General features: G+C 49.3%; 2 protein-coding genes across 8 annotated transcripts in view; one reads left to right on the plus strand and one right to left on the minus strand.

The window, feature by feature from the left end:
* Window positions 1–9,640, plus strand: part of RUFY3 (RUN and FYVE domain containing 3) — a 30,683-nt gene extending 21,043 nt beyond the window's left edge. For 4 of the 7 annotated variants that reach the window (XM_050320743.1, XM_050320744.1, XM_050320745.1 and 1 more), the window contains 8 exons: window positions 271–438; window positions 1,138–1,235; window positions 4,123–4,242; window positions 5,308–5,410; window positions 5,934–6,016; window positions 7,141–7,168; window positions 7,414–7,488; window positions 7,788–9,640. In XM_050320743.1, coding sequence (XP_050176700.1) covers window positions 271–438; window positions 1,138–1,235; window positions 4,123–4,242; window positions 5,308–5,410; window positions 5,934–6,016; window positions 7,141–7,168; window positions 7,414–7,488; window positions 7,788–7,931 — 819 coding nt within the window. In that variant the 3' untranslated portion in view covers window positions 7,932–9,640. Of the gene's footprint in view, window positions 1–270; window positions 439–1,137; window positions 1,236–1,773; window positions 3,931–4,122; window positions 4,243–5,307; window positions 5,411–5,933; window positions 6,017–7,140; window positions 7,169–7,413; window positions 7,489–7,787 lie in introns of those variants that run through there. The other 3 variants (XM_050320748.1, XM_050320749.1, XM_050320750.1) reach the window with 1 other exon arrangement.
* A 109-nt stretch (window positions 9,641–9,749) lies between these two features.
* On the minus strand, window positions 9,750–15,786 carry GRSF1 (G-rich RNA sequence binding factor 1). Its single transcript, XM_050320751.1, has 10 exons — window positions 15,604–15,786; window positions 15,366–15,510; window positions 14,547–14,702; window positions 14,124–14,264; window positions 13,140–13,269; window positions 11,253–11,413; window positions 11,000–11,127; window positions 10,555–10,690; window positions 10,278–10,361; window positions 9,750–9,997 (listed from the first exon to the last, which is right to left on the minus strand). Exons 1-9 carry the CDS (start codon window positions 15,784–15,786, stop codon window positions 10,303–10,305), a joined length of 1,239 nt encoding a protein of 412 aa, XP_050176708.1. The 3' UTR covers window positions 9,750–9,997; window positions 10,278–10,302.
* Window positions 15,787–15,855: the final 69 nt, after the last annotated feature.

Raw genomic sequence — 15,855 nt, forward strand, 5'->3', positions numbered from 1 at the left:
TCAGGAAATAAAATCTGCCAGCTTTTCCCTAGTCTATCCCACCACAAAGATGGGCCCATGTAGAATTCCCTGACTCCCTGCTAGCCGTGCTGCTCTCCCAGCTTTCGTATTGGACTCTGCGTGGATTTCTTGTCCTCAGTAGATGTGTCAGAGGTGTGACTGTGACACTGTGGCAGTGCAGCACACTCCTGGGTACGGAGGGTGGGCAGGAGCTTCTCCCTGGGTGCTGAGGGGACCTCCTGGAAATACTGACTGCTTCCCGTGTTCCAGGATGTGGAGAAGGAGCTGGAGGCGCAGATTGGGATGCGGCAGGAGATGGAACTGGCCATGAAGATGCTGGAGAAGGATGTTTGTGAGAAGCAGGACGCGCTGGTGGCACTCAGACAGCAGCTGGACGATCTCAGGGCCCTAAAGCATGAACTGTCCTTCAAGCTGCAGGTAGGGAAGTAGTGAAATGCAGGGGATTCCAGATAAAAGTGAGAGCTCTTGTGCTCCTCCTCCTGCTGCCTGTCGAAAGGGTGCTGGGTGTGGAAAAGTCACAGGCTGTGCACGCTTGTGTCCTGCTGCAAGAACACTGGAGTGTGGTGGACGTTAAAGGAAAAGGACATTTCTTCTGGAGAAAAATTAATGATGATCCAGAAATGTGGGCATGAGACTGGGGAAAGCACCTTGTATTGGTTTTGTGGTGTGAAAATGGAGCTGTGGGAGCTTCTGTTGCAGTACAATCTAGGGTGAAGGTACCAGGTTTAATTATTGTGTGATGACACCATCTCCAAAGAGCAACACAGTGCTCAGAATAAATCCTAAAGTCAACTTGAACAGGAGACAGTTGCTTTGCTCTCCTTGAGCAATTGGCTTGGTGCAAAAGAGTTGAATGATATTAAGATATTAAATGATAATAGCAGATACTGCATTATGGATTATTCATATCCAGGAAGCTTCATGGATGATGGTGGTGCCCTGTTTTGGGGTCCAGATGGAGCCTGCACCTCTATGGCAAGACGTGTGCCCTCATGAAACTGACCTGGCCATTTGCTTTTTGAGCTCCTTTCCCTGCCTCTTTGCCTTCTGCCCTGTTGTTTCATGTGCTAAATGATTTATTGGGGCTTATTTGGCATTTACTGCTCCTTTCCCCAGAGTTCAGACATGGGAGTGAAACAGAAGAGTGAATTAAACAGCCGCTTGGAAGAGAAAACAAATCAGATGGCTGCCACCATCAAACAGCTGGAACAAAGGTAGGGCAGGAGACTTGGACCATGATCAAAGGCTGTGTCCTTTAGTGGGGGTGTCCCAGGGACCTAGAACAGGCCAGGGGAGAGTCCAAGTGCTCTGCTGGACAGAGCTGCCTAAGGAGAGCAGTAGGAGCAGGAAAGCCAAGCCTGCAGCAGTAGCCAGGCTCGAAGGGGCTGGGGTGTTCCATATCTCTGGTTTTGGATAAAATCCCCCCAGTTGAACCACTCTCTTGATGATACTGAGCAATGTGAGCTTGGCAAAAGTACTCCTGTGAAAGTGAAGGGAGGAGGTGAGGGGACAGCCTGGCACAGCTCTCAACAGCATGGCTGGGACCTGGTGAATGAGCAGGGCACTGCACTGCATTAGTGCTCTCATTTGAGGGTTTATACTGGGAATGGCTCTGGATGAACAAGTGTTTGTAGAAAGTCTCTATTTGAAAATGTGTTATGGTATCGACTCAGCTAATTGATTTGCTCTTTTTCTCTTGCTGTTATTATTTTCCTGTTTTCTCATCATCCTCATTCTGACTTATTTATACAGTGAAAAGGATTTGGTGAAACAGGCAAAAACCTTAAATAGTGCAGCAAACAAACTGATCCAGAAGCATCATTAGACATTTTTGTCTGGCCACCTCACAACTCTGACATCAGAACTCATTCATGAGGGGAGAACTTGAGAATTGCTAAAAGCAACTGTTAAAATGTTAATTGTCACCTAAAGTTGATTTGGAATTTGCTGAGTTTTTAATATCAGTGAGTTTTTCTGCTGAGATTTAGAGTCGGGTATAAAAATCCCAAACTTTGCCATTTAACCTATGTTCAAGTACCAAATGAGTTGGCCAATAAACACCCCAGGAAGGCACCGGGAGTGGGAGATCCGTGGCTCTGCCCACCTGCTGGTGCACACCCCGTACAGCAGCACGAGCCCTCGGCGTGTGCGCGGCTCAGCCGGGATCACGTTGGCCAGCTCGGGAGAGTCAACTCGTTTTCTGTGTTGCCCTTTTTGTGAAGTAGATGAGAAAATGCATCCCTGGAAGTTGTTGACAGTAGTTGTGTGTGTGCCCCAAGCTGTTTCCCGTTCACTTCTGTTCTGTGGGTTCAGCCCCGAGTCCGAGACGAGCGGGCAGGACGCGATGGCCCGTCACGACGAGGACCGGCCCTCCCCTAACCAGCTTGCCTGGATTCTGCCTTAGGGATGTGGTGGGAGGGTGGGGACTTTATCCTTCTTCCTTTAAACTTCATGTGTCCAGAATTAGTAGCTATAGGTGTCTTAGAGTAACACGATAGAGTGGTAAGTTCAGTGGAAACCTCCTTCTCTTTGCATTGCTTCTACCTCTGCCAGGAATCCCTCCAGACAGACCCTGCGGTCCTTCCCAAGCTAAGGAAGCTGAGGAGAGGTGTTTTGGGAGGTGTCTCCCCTTCTTAGAAAGGGAAGTTACATGTTTTATGAAAAATAATCTGACCTTTGTTTAAAAGAAACAAACCCACCCCAATAAAGAGGAAAGGAACCCAATGTGCAGCGATGGGGAATGGAGATGGTAATTTGGTTCTTGCCCTTTCCTTGTCTGAGTAGTTGGTGGTTGAAAGGGAAGAGTGGCCTTTTACACTTGTTTCATTTCCTTCTGAGTTTGCCTTGCTCAATACAAATGGAATTTGCTAAAGGAGGAACAGCTAAAGCCTGGAATCAGCTCTCAATAAGAGAAATAATTGCCAATTTAACACCCCGGTGCAAAAGCTGAAGTAACTGTAGCTTGGACTACTATGAACTAATATACTCTGATCACAGAAATCCCCGTGCTGGCCTCTCATGGGCTTTAGGTTAGAAGCACTCCTAGAGACATTCTTTCATCTGGAAGATCAGATTTGGGGGGTTTCGGTGTTGAATAAGGGTTTTTTGCTCTGGTGAGACGCCTGTAGTAATTCTTTGGTGCCAGTTCTCCCTTTGTCCTGTGGGATGGCACTCCTGGGGACAGTGGGTGGCAAACATGACTGAAACAAGTGGGGAGGGAACACCTTGGTCCTTGCTGGTGTGGTCAGAATTCCATGGGGTTCAGCCTGGTCCCCCTGGATGTGAGCATGGGCCACCACGTGGCTTATTCCGTGGGCTCCCAGCATAGGCACTGGGCCAGCCCTGTTGGAAACCTCCCTGCCATGCCCAAGCTGCATGCTTGAACCTATAAACTCACCCTTCAGTAACCTGCTACTACAGACTCCTAACTGCCTGGAGAAAAAAATAATCCTGAGGAAATGGTGGAAGCTTTGGTCAAGGTATCCAAACAGCCTGTTAGGACAGGGAGCCCCCCCCGCCCCTTCCCACAGTTCTGCTGTAGGAACAGGGGCTTGGGCTGGTGGGGTTGGTGTCAGTAACACTGAAACCAAACAGAATTAAGGATCTGGCTGTTTCTGATGTCAGGCCCGGAGTGGCAATGTGTTGCTGTACCGATGCCTGGCACTTGAGCCGAGTGTCAATCCGTGGGAGACCAGGAACCTGCACTAATTCTCAATAGAGTAGCTATAACCTATGTTGCAAGTTCCAGTTACCTGTGCAAAGCTGAAATGTAACGTACATTAAAATCCAATTGGACTTTAAATTCTGTGTACTTGAGGTTTGCTTCGGATCTGGATAAAAGTGATGTTTCTGTTTCTCATCTAATGGCTGTTAACTGTAGTGATAAAATAAAAACTATGGAAAATGAGAGTTTCTGCCTGGTTCACCTCCCATTTTGCTTTGCTTTGAACTCTTTGTCCTCTCCATTGTTTTTACCATTCTCTTTTTTGGTTTTTTTTGGCTTTACCTTTTCACTGGGTTTTCTATTTGTTGGTTAAACTCAGTCTTCCTCCCCACCATGGCTTTTGTTTTTTATCACAAGTTCATGTGGCTCAAATCCAGATTGCGACAGGCAGAGAAGGAGCGGCAGCTGGCCCAGCAGGACAACCGGCTCTTCAAGCAGGAGTTTGGGGACAAAATCAACAGCCTCCAGCTGGAAGTGGAAGAGCTCTCCAGGCAGCGGTGAAGAGATCCTTTTCCAACCTCTTTCCTGGGCTGTTCTTGCTGTGTCTAGTGGAGAGCAGGCAGGGTGATGGCACAGGGAAGCAGGGGGATGCAGTGGGAGTGAGGCAAGTGACAGGCTAGATGCCAGCAGGAGTAACGCCCAGGAGGAAAATCCTTTGGAAAAGCCCATTATTTAGGCACTGGCATAGGCTGCCTGGGATAGTTGTGGATGCCCCATCCCTGGAAGTGTCCAAGGCCAGATTGGAACAGGGTCTAGTGGAATGTGACCCTGCCTGTGGCAGGGGGTGGAATGAGATGTGTAAGGTCCCTTCCAATTCAAACGTTTCTGTGCTAATTTGGAATCTAACACTTATCATGGGCAGGGATGGAGCAGCCAAACCACTGCCTAGAGCAGCCACTGAAGAGTCTGGAGCAAGGGAAGTAATCCTGGTTGTCAGTTTGACACACACTGCTGTGATTTGTACTTTTTCCCTGGTGAAACTGCTCTTGTTTTTGCTGGAAGCCAAATGGAGAGACCTTGTCAAGAGCCATCCCATTTTCCCCTGCAGTGTCATCACTTGAGCGGTGTCAGGGACACAGACAAATCCTCTTTCCTTAAAATAGAAGAGCATCTCCTCCTGCAGCCGTGACGCATCTGCAGCTTGTTGCAAGGTCACCAGGATGAATTCTGTGGGAGCATTGCTGGATACATTGCAGGGGGGGGGTCCCCTCTCCTGGCCCAGCTCCTTGTTTCCTTTTTCACAAAGCTGCACAGGCTGCTCAGGCAACCAGCAAATGGCTTTGGTCCTGGGTGCCTGTGGGTGAGCTTAGGCAGACACAGGCAAATGGGTCTGGTTTGGTATCAGTTGGATGCCAGATTGTGGCAGAATTACATGAAGGACTTGGAGATTTTCCATCCTGACGTGTTGTGGCTTAACACACTGCGAGACAGCTTGGGATTCCAAGAGCCAGCTTAGAGCTCTTGAGTCAGGGGTGTGAAGAGAGGGTTAAACAGTTCATCAGCTCTCAGTGCCAAGTGTCCCCAAAGCATCCTTTGATCACGATTCCTCCTCAATATTCCAGGAACCACCTAGAACTGGAACTGAGGCGGGAAAGAGACAGATGGTCCCACAGTCAGCAGCGCAGCCAAGAAAACAGAAAAGGGCCAAAGAACTGGCTAAGACAGGTAAGGAGACTCGGGCTTTTGGCTCAGGTTTGAGCAACAGTTTCACTTGGCTCGTTTGCTTTTCCTGAGCTTTCTCAGGCAATAAGTAGGTGGTGTTCATGTGCCACGGCCCCAGGAGCTTTGGAGGGGTTTTTACACACACTGACCAGGCAGTTACAGTTTTAATGATGTGAGCTATGCAGTAACAGATGATTTCCACAGTTGCCATGTACTGCCACACTTGAGCTGCCTTCACTGGGCTCCCTGGGATGCAGTTCTGTCTTTTTTCACCAATATTACACATAATTCCAGTCAAGCTTGAGAGCTCATCACTGATACGTTCAGTCCAGTCTTTATTCACAGCAAAAGGAAAGCACAGAATGCTGCTCCCAGGGGAGATTGGTGCCTGAATACTCCTCTGTGCCCAGGAGGAGCAGACCAGTATCCTGAAATAGCAATGCCAAGTGTCCCCTTGCAGTGTGGCAGCAGTGAAACTAAAGTCTTTCTCTAGTGTACCTGATGGGTGAATGTTTCCTTTTGGCAGGATGAGAAGGTCAAAATCCAGGAAGAAAATGCTAAAGTGAAACAGGCACTGAGAGAGGAGGAGAACAGTGTCCTGCCACACAGGTAGGGAAGGAAACAAACCTCATTTCTACCTCCTCCTTTCCAAAGTCCTGCTTCCCCTCCTCAGATTTCTGTGCTGATGGTGAGTTTGGAATGGTTCAACTTGCCTTTCTGAGAAATATTTCCAACCTTTTTTGAGGTCTCTGCTGCTTTTCTATAGCTCTCAAAGGGACGGAGGAGGTTCTGTTGCTTGCCATCAGCACTTTCAGATGGGAAAAGCTCCATCTCTAATTACCTTTGAATTTGTTTCTATCTAAATCTGCTGTTTACTAATTTCTCTGACTCAAGAAAGCTTGGTAAGCCAAGTTGCAAGACCTTGGGGACTCATGTCCAAAGTATTTTCGGTGAGGGCAAGGAGAAGGGTTGGAGGATCAGTGATGTTTGTTGCTAAAAAAGAGAAGCTATTGGAGAAAGAAAATAAGATTTTAAAGAAGATGGCTGTGTAAAAATGTGGTTCAGGTTGTTTGTTTCCAAGCTGAATATTAGAGAAGAGGATTCGCATTGTAGGGTTTGTTTGGTATTTGGTTTTAAATGTTAAAAGATGTTTTCAAGGCTCCTGGGCACAGCTCTGTGCTGAGGCCTTGGCCTGGGGATGGAACAGCCCATGGGAAGTGCTCTGACTGTCAAGGCTCTGCTGCAGCACACAGAGTCCCGATGGGAAGTTAATCAGGAAAGTAGCATCTTGGAAATAGCATAAGCTCAGTTCCAGTCTGCTTGGCCAGATAGTGAAAACCATCCATGGCCAAGATGCTATTTAGCCCTGTTTCACCTGGAGTGTTTAAGCAGATGAGGGTCAGGCTGATGATTTACCTGCATGGCCTCACGGTGCTTTACTGCTGCCTGTTCACAGCACATGTAGGCATCAGACCTTGTGCAGGCCTAAGTTTCCAACTGTGTTGGTACCACCTAAACAGTCTTTTGCATGTTCATGCTCCCTCTCCTCTGCTCCCCTGAAGGCATTCTGTAGGTTTTTTGCCTGTTCTTCCTATTTACCTAGGAGTGCTACCCAAAAGTCCATATGGGGGGAGGATTTTGAAAACAGGATAAAGCCTGGTAGCCCAGATATTTTATTTAAAAGCTGTGATGATGGAAGCCCTGCTCCAAGTGACACTGTTGTTCCCTTGTAGGTCACCAAGCAACAAGCAGGAAGAGCAGGTGAGCGATACCCCTTCCTAGTTTTGTTCCTGTATATCCAATGAACTAAAATCCATTCCTAATTGCCCCTGGGTGCCTGGCAAAGCACAGTGACCTGACTGTCACTGGATGTTACACCACCTGTGTTGTCCTGTTCACTGGGAATTTCTGCCTGTCAGCTCTTGTTCACAGTGCAGAAGATGCTTGTTCCCCCTTGTTGCTGCAGAGCCCTCACAGGAGTGTTTTGGTTTTGCCTTGGTGTTTAGGAGCAGCTTTTGGGCCCTGGACACTCTGAGATGTGCCAGCTCTGCCAGAAGGAGAGCAGCCGGAACCAAAGAAAGGTAACTTAGTATTGACATCGTCCACACCTGGTGACTGCCTTCCCTCTGGGTTTTGTTTTGGAATCAGATTCCTGCTTGTGACTTGGACAAAGAAATGAGCCCTTGCAGACCTCTCTGCCCTTAACGTAACCTTGTTAAGTCCTGGTGGCTCCACAGTTCTGCTCTGCCTTGCTCAGTGGTTTGGTTTTCCTGCCCCCAGCAGCCTCTTCCCTTTTTAGCTCAGTTTGTTTTTCCCTGAGTCGATCTGCCGAGTCCTGAACCTCCCCTTGATTTCTGTCCTTTCTGTTCCTGCATTCCAGAACATCTGCAAGAACTGTGGGGGCACCTTCTGTGAAGCCTGTTCAGCGCACGAGCTGCCCCTCCCGTCCAGCATCAACCCCGAGCGTGTCTGCAATCCCTGCCACCAGCAGCTCATCCAGCAGTACTCCAGCAGCCCCTTGTAGGGAATGGGTGGCAGAGGGGTGACAGTGGTTGTAGCTGAGGGTGTTTCTGGAGTTGTTCAAGGGGAATGTGAAGACACTTGCTCGTGCGCTTTGGAGGTTGGGGGGAAGCAGCTTCTTGGTGTTTAGAGTCCCCTGTGACTAAAGCAACAATCTGAGCCTTCCCCGTACCAAAATCCGATTGTGTTGCGGAGAATTGCATTGGGAATGTCACATGGAGCAGCCCCCAGAGTCTGCTGGAGCAGTCTCAGGGCTCAGGGAGCCCCTGCCCAAATCAGAACTGTGATTGCACATGTAAGTTGGGAATGTTCTTGCCCTTGCACGTGTGGTGTTGGGCGTGCACTGCTGCTGAGCAAAGGCTCCCTGAAAACCAGCTGGAGCGTTGGTATTCCTCATATCTGGCTGCACTTGAAATCCTGTCTCCTTTCCCAGCTGCCTTGGACAGTCTGGCTCATCCCTGGGACCCCAGTACACAGTGTGAGCAGGCCAGGTGAGGCATCAGTGAACACGTTCTACCTGCATTTCCTTGGCTCAGGGCTCTGGCCGAGGGCTTGCTCTGCACAGGGAAACTCCAAACCAAGCTGTGAATGTTCTGTTCCCCCTCTGTGCTTTAGGGGCTGGGCCAAATCCCCATCACACGCTGGTTTAGGGCCACTTGGATCCACCTCTCCCCCTTGAGCACATGGAAACATTGTGGCCATAAACCTGGCATTTCACCTTTTGTTGTATCAAAGTAAAATGGGAACACTTTTCACCTTCCACAAGTTGTAATTGCAAACACAGTTCAGAGAGGTTTCATGGTTCGTGCTACATCATTCTTTGTTGCTGTTCCCTCAAGGAATTTTGTTACTCCAAAGAGTGCTGGTGGCTTCCTTGTGTCACAGGAGCGTTTACTCCTTTCCCTACTGGCACCTCCTGCAGTCTCAGACCACAGAATGTTCCATAGGCCATAGCCAATGGATGCGTTGATGTGACAAATACATTGGGGTTTGTACAGAAGTTATTAGGGCTTAGTGCTTAATTCCTCAGAGGAGAATTAACCCTAGTTAATTCTAGTCTTTGGAGTGGCTGGAACTGCAGGAAAAGTGTCTCAGAGCTGAGGTTACTGATGTGGTTGGTGCTGGTTTGTACCAGGAATTCTTTCTCCTAGTTCCCTCTAGGCCTTGGTGTGTTCAGCCACCCAACTTACACTCTTTTTTGCTCTTTTTTCTGCCTGTGGCAGTTTCCCAACCCCTTTTCTTGCTGATATCCCTTAAAGTAGGACAGGAGTTATAAACAGTGTTGAAATACAAGAAGCCTGGAATTCAGGTGAATTCCTGAATTCTCTGAAGGGGCAACACACTGGAGATGAATGGAGAACACACTGAATTTAGTGTCACTGTGTTGTGTACACACTGTACGCATCCAAACCAGTGCAAATTCTTGTGTCCAAGCCCAGTGTGACTCATCTCCCAAGGAGAAAGTGAGACCCAGGCAATTTCCCTATTAGAGGGAGCATTAAACTGGACACAGTGGATTAAATTCTATGGAGTAGGGAGGTGGCTGAGCCCCCTTCAGAGCACAGCACTGGAGGCTGCCAGCTCAACTCCGTGCTCAGGTACTGCATGTGATGCCAGCATGGGCTGACACCTGGACATTGGGGTTGGGAATGAGGGGGGCAGGTTTTCTGAAGTTAATTTTGTTCCACACAATAAAGAAAACTTGATCATCCATTTCCAGTGTTCTGAGTTGTCCTTCCATCGCATTCCACTTGGGCTGCAGGTCTGAAAGGATTCAGAGCTACACCGTGCACCTGTGTGAGGACTCACATCACTCGGCTGCTGTCAGTTGGCAATCCTGGTGTTTATTAATGCACCGTTCTTGACCTGGAGCCCAGGACTGCTCCACCCATTGACCATTCCTGCAGTGCAGCTGCTGCTGCTTTTGTAACACTCCCCACAGTCCAGCACATTTATTACATGCTCCTCTTACACAAGGCTAAACTAGATCTTACAGTTTGTCCTCCTTGCTGAGCGCTGACACTCGCACCTGATCTTCACCCTCATACACAAGGAATGTGTTGACCTGGCCTGAAAGAAGGAAGAGGAAAAATAAAAGTCTCTCCCTTGCTGCAGCTTAGGGCTTTCCTTTCTCCCCCCTGCCCCATTGCACTTTATTCCCAGTTTAAATTCTATTCCATTAGAATACTACAGTTTGGCAGTAGTAAAGTACCACAGAGTCCAGGTGGGACATATTCTCTTCAGCCACCCCACACTTTACCCTTCGGGCTGGTTGAAATCCCAGTACAAGAGATCATAAGCCTGAGGCACACGTCGCTAAAAGCAGACCAAGAAGTACAGACAGACTCACCAAATCTGAGCCCATGCCGTGGTCACTAGCAGTTTTCCTTTGCCTTTTGATGTTCATTCAGGAATAATTCAACAGCACTGCACTCTGGAAAACATTTTTTGTTGTTTTTGTGGTTTTTGTTTGTCTGTTTTTGTTTTTGTTTTTTTTCTCTGCAAAGCCCACAGCACACTGTAACTTGGAAATCTACATTTAAGGTGATCCTTCTGCACAGGGTGTAGCAGCACCTGGACAAGCTTCAGTCCTGGGGTTGTAGGACCTCCCCCCTTTCCTGACTCACCCATCTGTGACCCCTCCTTTGCCATCGCCGCGACGGCATCCTCACGGCTCTCAAAATGCACCTCTGCTTCTCCTGTGGCATCTCCCTGGGAGTTGTATTCCACCAGGATCCTCGTGGGCCTCAGTGGAGCAAAAAACTGAAAAGGAGGAAAATAAAGAGAAAATTCGGTGAGAGAGAAACAGTAATCCAAGTGATGGGTAGTAACATATCCCAACAAGCCTTAATCCCTCCTTATCCATGGAGGGGAGAGGATCCCTGTTGTGCCCTAGAGGCCATGGCTGCCCCAGGCACCTGTACCCCATGTTCCACCCGAAGCCACACGGCTCTGAGAACTCACACACACAAATAAATCAACAACCTGCAGTTGCTGCAGCGGTAACCATTAACTGAGGGTTTGCACTGGGAATGACAGCCACGTTTCATCCGTAGCTTCACTGTAACTCACATTTATTATGTCTTGGGCACTAGCTTGGGTAGGGAAACCCTTCATGCGGACACAGTGCCGTGCTGCTGATGAGGTGTTCCCAGGCTCTAAAACGTTCCTGGAGTTTTCCATTCCTTCCCTGTACAATCCTGGGGAATGGAAGGAAAAACCATCATTAGTGCTTGCAGTTACCCCCTCCCTGCCATGAAAGCTGTGGGCACGTGGGGTTAAATGAAGGGGCCTTGAAGAACACCCGCAACAGGGAGGGACTCACTATTTTCCTCCTGGGCATAGGAGCCTCTCATGCCTCTCCATCCCCTGTCTTCAGGGAGGGATTCATATTCTCTTCTCATTTTGGAGTAGGTCATCAGCTGCTTGTCATAGGACACGTGCCTTTGCATCTGGTGCTTTCTGCTTACGTACACTTCTATATACCTGGAATGCAAAGGGGAAGAGCACGTGACACACCTGGCTCCCAGGCTCTGGATAAAGCACCTTCAGGATGCTTCCTGCCTCAGCTCTGCTCAGCTACTTGAGGGGAGAGCCCTGGCATGGAAAGATTCTGTGCTGAGGATTCATTCAATTGTTTTCCCCTCGCTGCACTTCTGCAAACTGAATTACTTCTACAAACCCCCGAATTAAAAACAACACCCAGCCCCAAAACAGCTCACGGAACAGGCAGACCCAGAAGATGCACAGGGCCACAGGAGATACTTCAGTGGAGCCCAGAGATTTTCCATACGGCTACGGAATTGATGGGGTTGCACTAGCAGTGTTCTATCAGGCAATTTCCACGGCACTGGAGGAACAGTGTGGTGAAGAAGGGAATACGGACAGCCAAGGGAGAGGGCTTTCCTCCCTTCCCAAAGGGAGCAGCCAGAGTACGGGAAGTAACCCCATGTACAGGCTGGCAGAGCTGACAGCTCAGCCGCCCCTCAGCCCCCCAGTCCGTACTGGGCACTGCTGGAGGCCAGTTCTGGATAAAACCAGGAAGAATGAATGGGAGCAACTGCAAATTTTGGAACCCCCTCCATTTCTTGGCTAATCACATGGAAATGGAGGTTTGTGAGCTCAGGTGGGTGAGTCAGGACAGCTCTTGTTCCATCACGACACAGGAAAAACTAATGGTACATTTCAGAATTAATCTCTATTGGAGAGGAGGGAAGTCTGTTAATTAATTCAATTAATAAGGTCTGCCTGCAGAGCAGCTGTGTAGTTTTGAGGGGAGGGGACAAACAGAAAGAAATGCATTCTGGGAACAGGAAGCAAGGCAATAAAAGGCAGGAAGTCAGCAGTGTGCAGGTGAAGGGGTGAGGTTTGGAGAAATGTTTTATTATGTGGGGTGCAGAAAGAGAGTTTTATGGATTATTGAACTCAGAAAACTCAGCAGGGGAAAAGCAGTCTTGCTTGTTTAGGTTTTCTTTCCTGAGCACAGCTCTGAAGGTTCTTAAAAGCTGTGCAGGTGTGGTGCTTAGGGACAGGGTTTAGGGCTGGGCAGTGTTGAGGTGCATGTTTGGACACAATGATCTTAAAGGCCTTTTCCAACCTAAATGATGCTTGGAAAAAATGGTCTGTGCTTCTGCTTGAGAGGAGAGAGGCTCTGGTGAGGTAAGTGTGTGGCACAGGGCTGAGTGCTCTGGAGTAAAATGGTTAAACTTCCCAAGGAAGGAGGGCAGCCCACCGGGATATGATAACCAAAGAGGTGGGAGATGGTGTGGTGTGTGCCAGCAGTCTCCACTGGGAAGGGACTCAAGCCAGGTAACCTGTTCTTTGTCTGGTGCTGGATTGAAGGGAAAGGGGCTGGCTGACAAAACTGCCTAAAGTGCAGAGGAACCTGGTGGAAACTTGGAGGGTCATGTGTCTGAAGGAGGTAGAGGACCCCCAGGCACTTGGGGCTGGGCAGCCTGTGTCTATCCAATGTTCCCCACTCGGAATGCTGTCATCCATTTCTGCTGGGATGAGAAAGTCTTCAGGAATACCTAAAACCACCTGAGACTGTTCTCTGAAAGGCCCCACATTCCCCCAGTATGAGCACTGCAGGTGCCTCAGCTTTCCTTAATAACACTGTGAGTGTGAGATGAGCTGTTCCACCTAGCAGGAAGGGAATACGGTGCTCCATAGCATGTTGTTCTACCCCCTGGGACCGCAGGGAAGTACCCACCTATTTCCCATATACTCTTTGTGCCGTAACAGGGCTTTAGCTGCCATTTCAGGAGTTGCGAACTGCACAAAAGCTTCTCCTGTTCTTCGGTCTCCCCGATAAATGAAAGCTATGTCTGCTATTTTCAAACCTAGAAATGGGAGAGGAGAAAGAGGCATTGACCTTGGCAGGAATTTATGCTATACCTCAGAAAGACTTCTTTTTTCCTTATTCATCTGGTTTTTGACTGCCTAATCAGGCAGTTATGTAGTTCTGAAACAACTGCTCATGCTGACCTAAGTATCTTCTTTAAATTCTGATTTATTTGCTTCAAGTTACTTTTCACAGAAGGCTTAATTTAAAAAATTAAATCAACTTGAGGCTTCAAGTAACTGTGGAAATAAGTAAATTCAAGTTCTAGGCAATAAAGAGGTCCAGAGCACAAATATCCTTGAAATTTTCTCTTATTATTATGGTAGTTTTTCCCCCATCTCTTTAAAGCTCAGGTCAAATTCAGTGAGTTTCAATTTCTGTTCTGTGTATCATCATCGTGGGGAGCCAGGAACCACCTGGACTGCTCTAGCGGAGAGTACGGGACAAAGTCTCAAGTGGCATACGTGATCCACCTGTCCTGACCATGCGGCTGTGAACACCCACACTGCATTTACCTGGGCTGTAAGTACCATAGAAGACTTCCTCCCTCTCAGCTTTGCTGAACTGCACACTGGTTGCAACCCAATGTCAGATCACAGCATCTGACTCCCTCCTTTGCTTCCCCTGGCCCCATAGCAGAGTGCTCCAAGAACTGATCCGGGGTTAGACCTGCACAGCGTCAGAGGTACAGGGAAACTCTGCAGCCTGAGTGACTTCGAGGGGAACGGCAACTCCTTGTGGTGTTTAAGATGCTCAAGGCTGCACCTACTTTGCCTTTATCCCTCTGGGGAACTGCATCAACTTAGGCAGTAAATTCCTGGCCAATGAAGAGCACAGAGCAGGCTGAGTTACCTGCGAAGAAATCCGCAATGTCCTCCTCGGTGGAGCTGAAGGGAAGGCCTCGGAGCAGCACCACTCCATCGTTCATGGCTTGGGACTCGTCCCGCAGGCTCCGCAACAAGCCCTCCACGTCACTGTCGTGGACTTCAAACACTGCAAGGAACACGGGTAGGGAACGTTCTCTCTCCTGGCAGCATTCTCCTGCGGCAGCTTTCCCCTTCTGCACAGCTTCATCCTGTTTCTTCCCCCACCCTATGCTCTAAGGTCCTGTCCAGCCTAGGAGAATTTGGATTGACAACTCCTTGCTGGCTGATCTGCTGCTCAGTGCCAAACCCTGCACCTCCTTATGCCAGCCCACTTTATAATTACTAATGAAGCTGTTCTTATTCACTTGGCAGTTTTGTTCCAATGTAACTTGTGCTGTTCCAAACCCACCTTTCACGTAGCGTGGGCCCATGTACCTCAGGTGCTTTTCCAGGGCTCTCTGGACATCTGCTTTGGACTCCAGCTCGATCAGGGCATCCCCCCTGCGCCTCCCATCCCTGTTTAAGAGGAAGTGCACCCCGTTCTCACCGTTCCGAATTCTACAGCCTGGAAATCAAGGAACAGACCACACAGGAACTACATCAAACACGGGGGTCTCTTTATCCTGTCTACAGTGCACAGAGCTAATCACCCCCAGCAGTGCAAACCCAAAGAGTGGAACACACCTATTCCTAACCTTGAATCTGACTTCAAACTGACTTAATTTATTTGGGCAGGTAAGTAACTCAGAAACTTGGATCTGGCCTCTGGAAGGATGTGGCCATGTATTACAGTATGGAGGGATCAGCCCTGAGGAGGTATGCAAAATTAGGAATTAGGATCAGAAAGCAACACCTAAGTTTAAACTAATCAGTACAAACACACTCCAGTTTTTTAAAAAGGGGAGTTGAGGGAATAACGCCAGCCATAATGATCTGTAAAGGCATCACTTTGAATTGGATTGCCTTTGCTGTGAAGACACTAAGAAGGGAAAGATTTGTCCAACTCAACATAAAATGCCATAAGGATGAGCTCCTAGTCGTTGCCCAGCAGTTTGGAAATTGAATATTTGCTTTATATGTGCCAATTGCGAATAATTTTGCAGCAATAATAAAATGCCATCTTTCTCTGGCTAACGATCTCTAAATTTTCTTTCTGTTAAGTAATCACGAGCTACTGGGTTCAAAGGCAGCACAGAGGACAGCCAGGCGAGAAAATGAACACCCATACTATCGAAGAAGGTAAGCACATCTTCCTCGGTGCACGAGAAGGGGAATCCTTGTGCCCTGACGAGGTAGACACCGTCACTCTCCGCCTTGGGCGAGTCGGGCTCTTGCTCTGAGAGGCGACCTTCCTGGGACGGAGCATCGGTGACCTGCCGCCGAGACACGAGAATCGCCCCGAGTTAGGCGGCGGAAGGACGCGGGTTCCCGCGGGGGTAGGTGCCCGCCGTTGCCGCGGGCCGTACCTGGCTGTAGGTGCGGAGCGCGGCGCGGAGCGGCCCCGGGCGGGCGGCGGCGGCGGCGGCGGGGCCGATGCGGGGGCCGGGGCGTGCGGGCAGCGGGCGCAGCGCGGGCGGCAGCGGCAGCGCCGGGAGCCGGCCCAGCAGCAGCGCGGACAGACCGCGGCGAGCGGCGGCGGCCACGGCCATGCCGGGGAATCGCAGCTCCGCCTCCGCCGCCTTCCTTCCCGGCAGGCGCCGCACGGGAACCGCGGGAGG

This window comes from Myiozetetes cayanensis, unplaced genomic scaffold (genome assembly GCF_022539395.1).
Source record: "Myiozetetes cayanensis isolate MyiCay16 unplaced genomic scaffold, myiCay2020 scf24, whole genome shotgun sequence".
In the NCBI taxonomy this organism is placed as follows: Eukaryota; Metazoa; Chordata; class Aves; order Passeriformes; family Tyrannidae; genus Myiozetetes; species Myiozetetes cayanensis.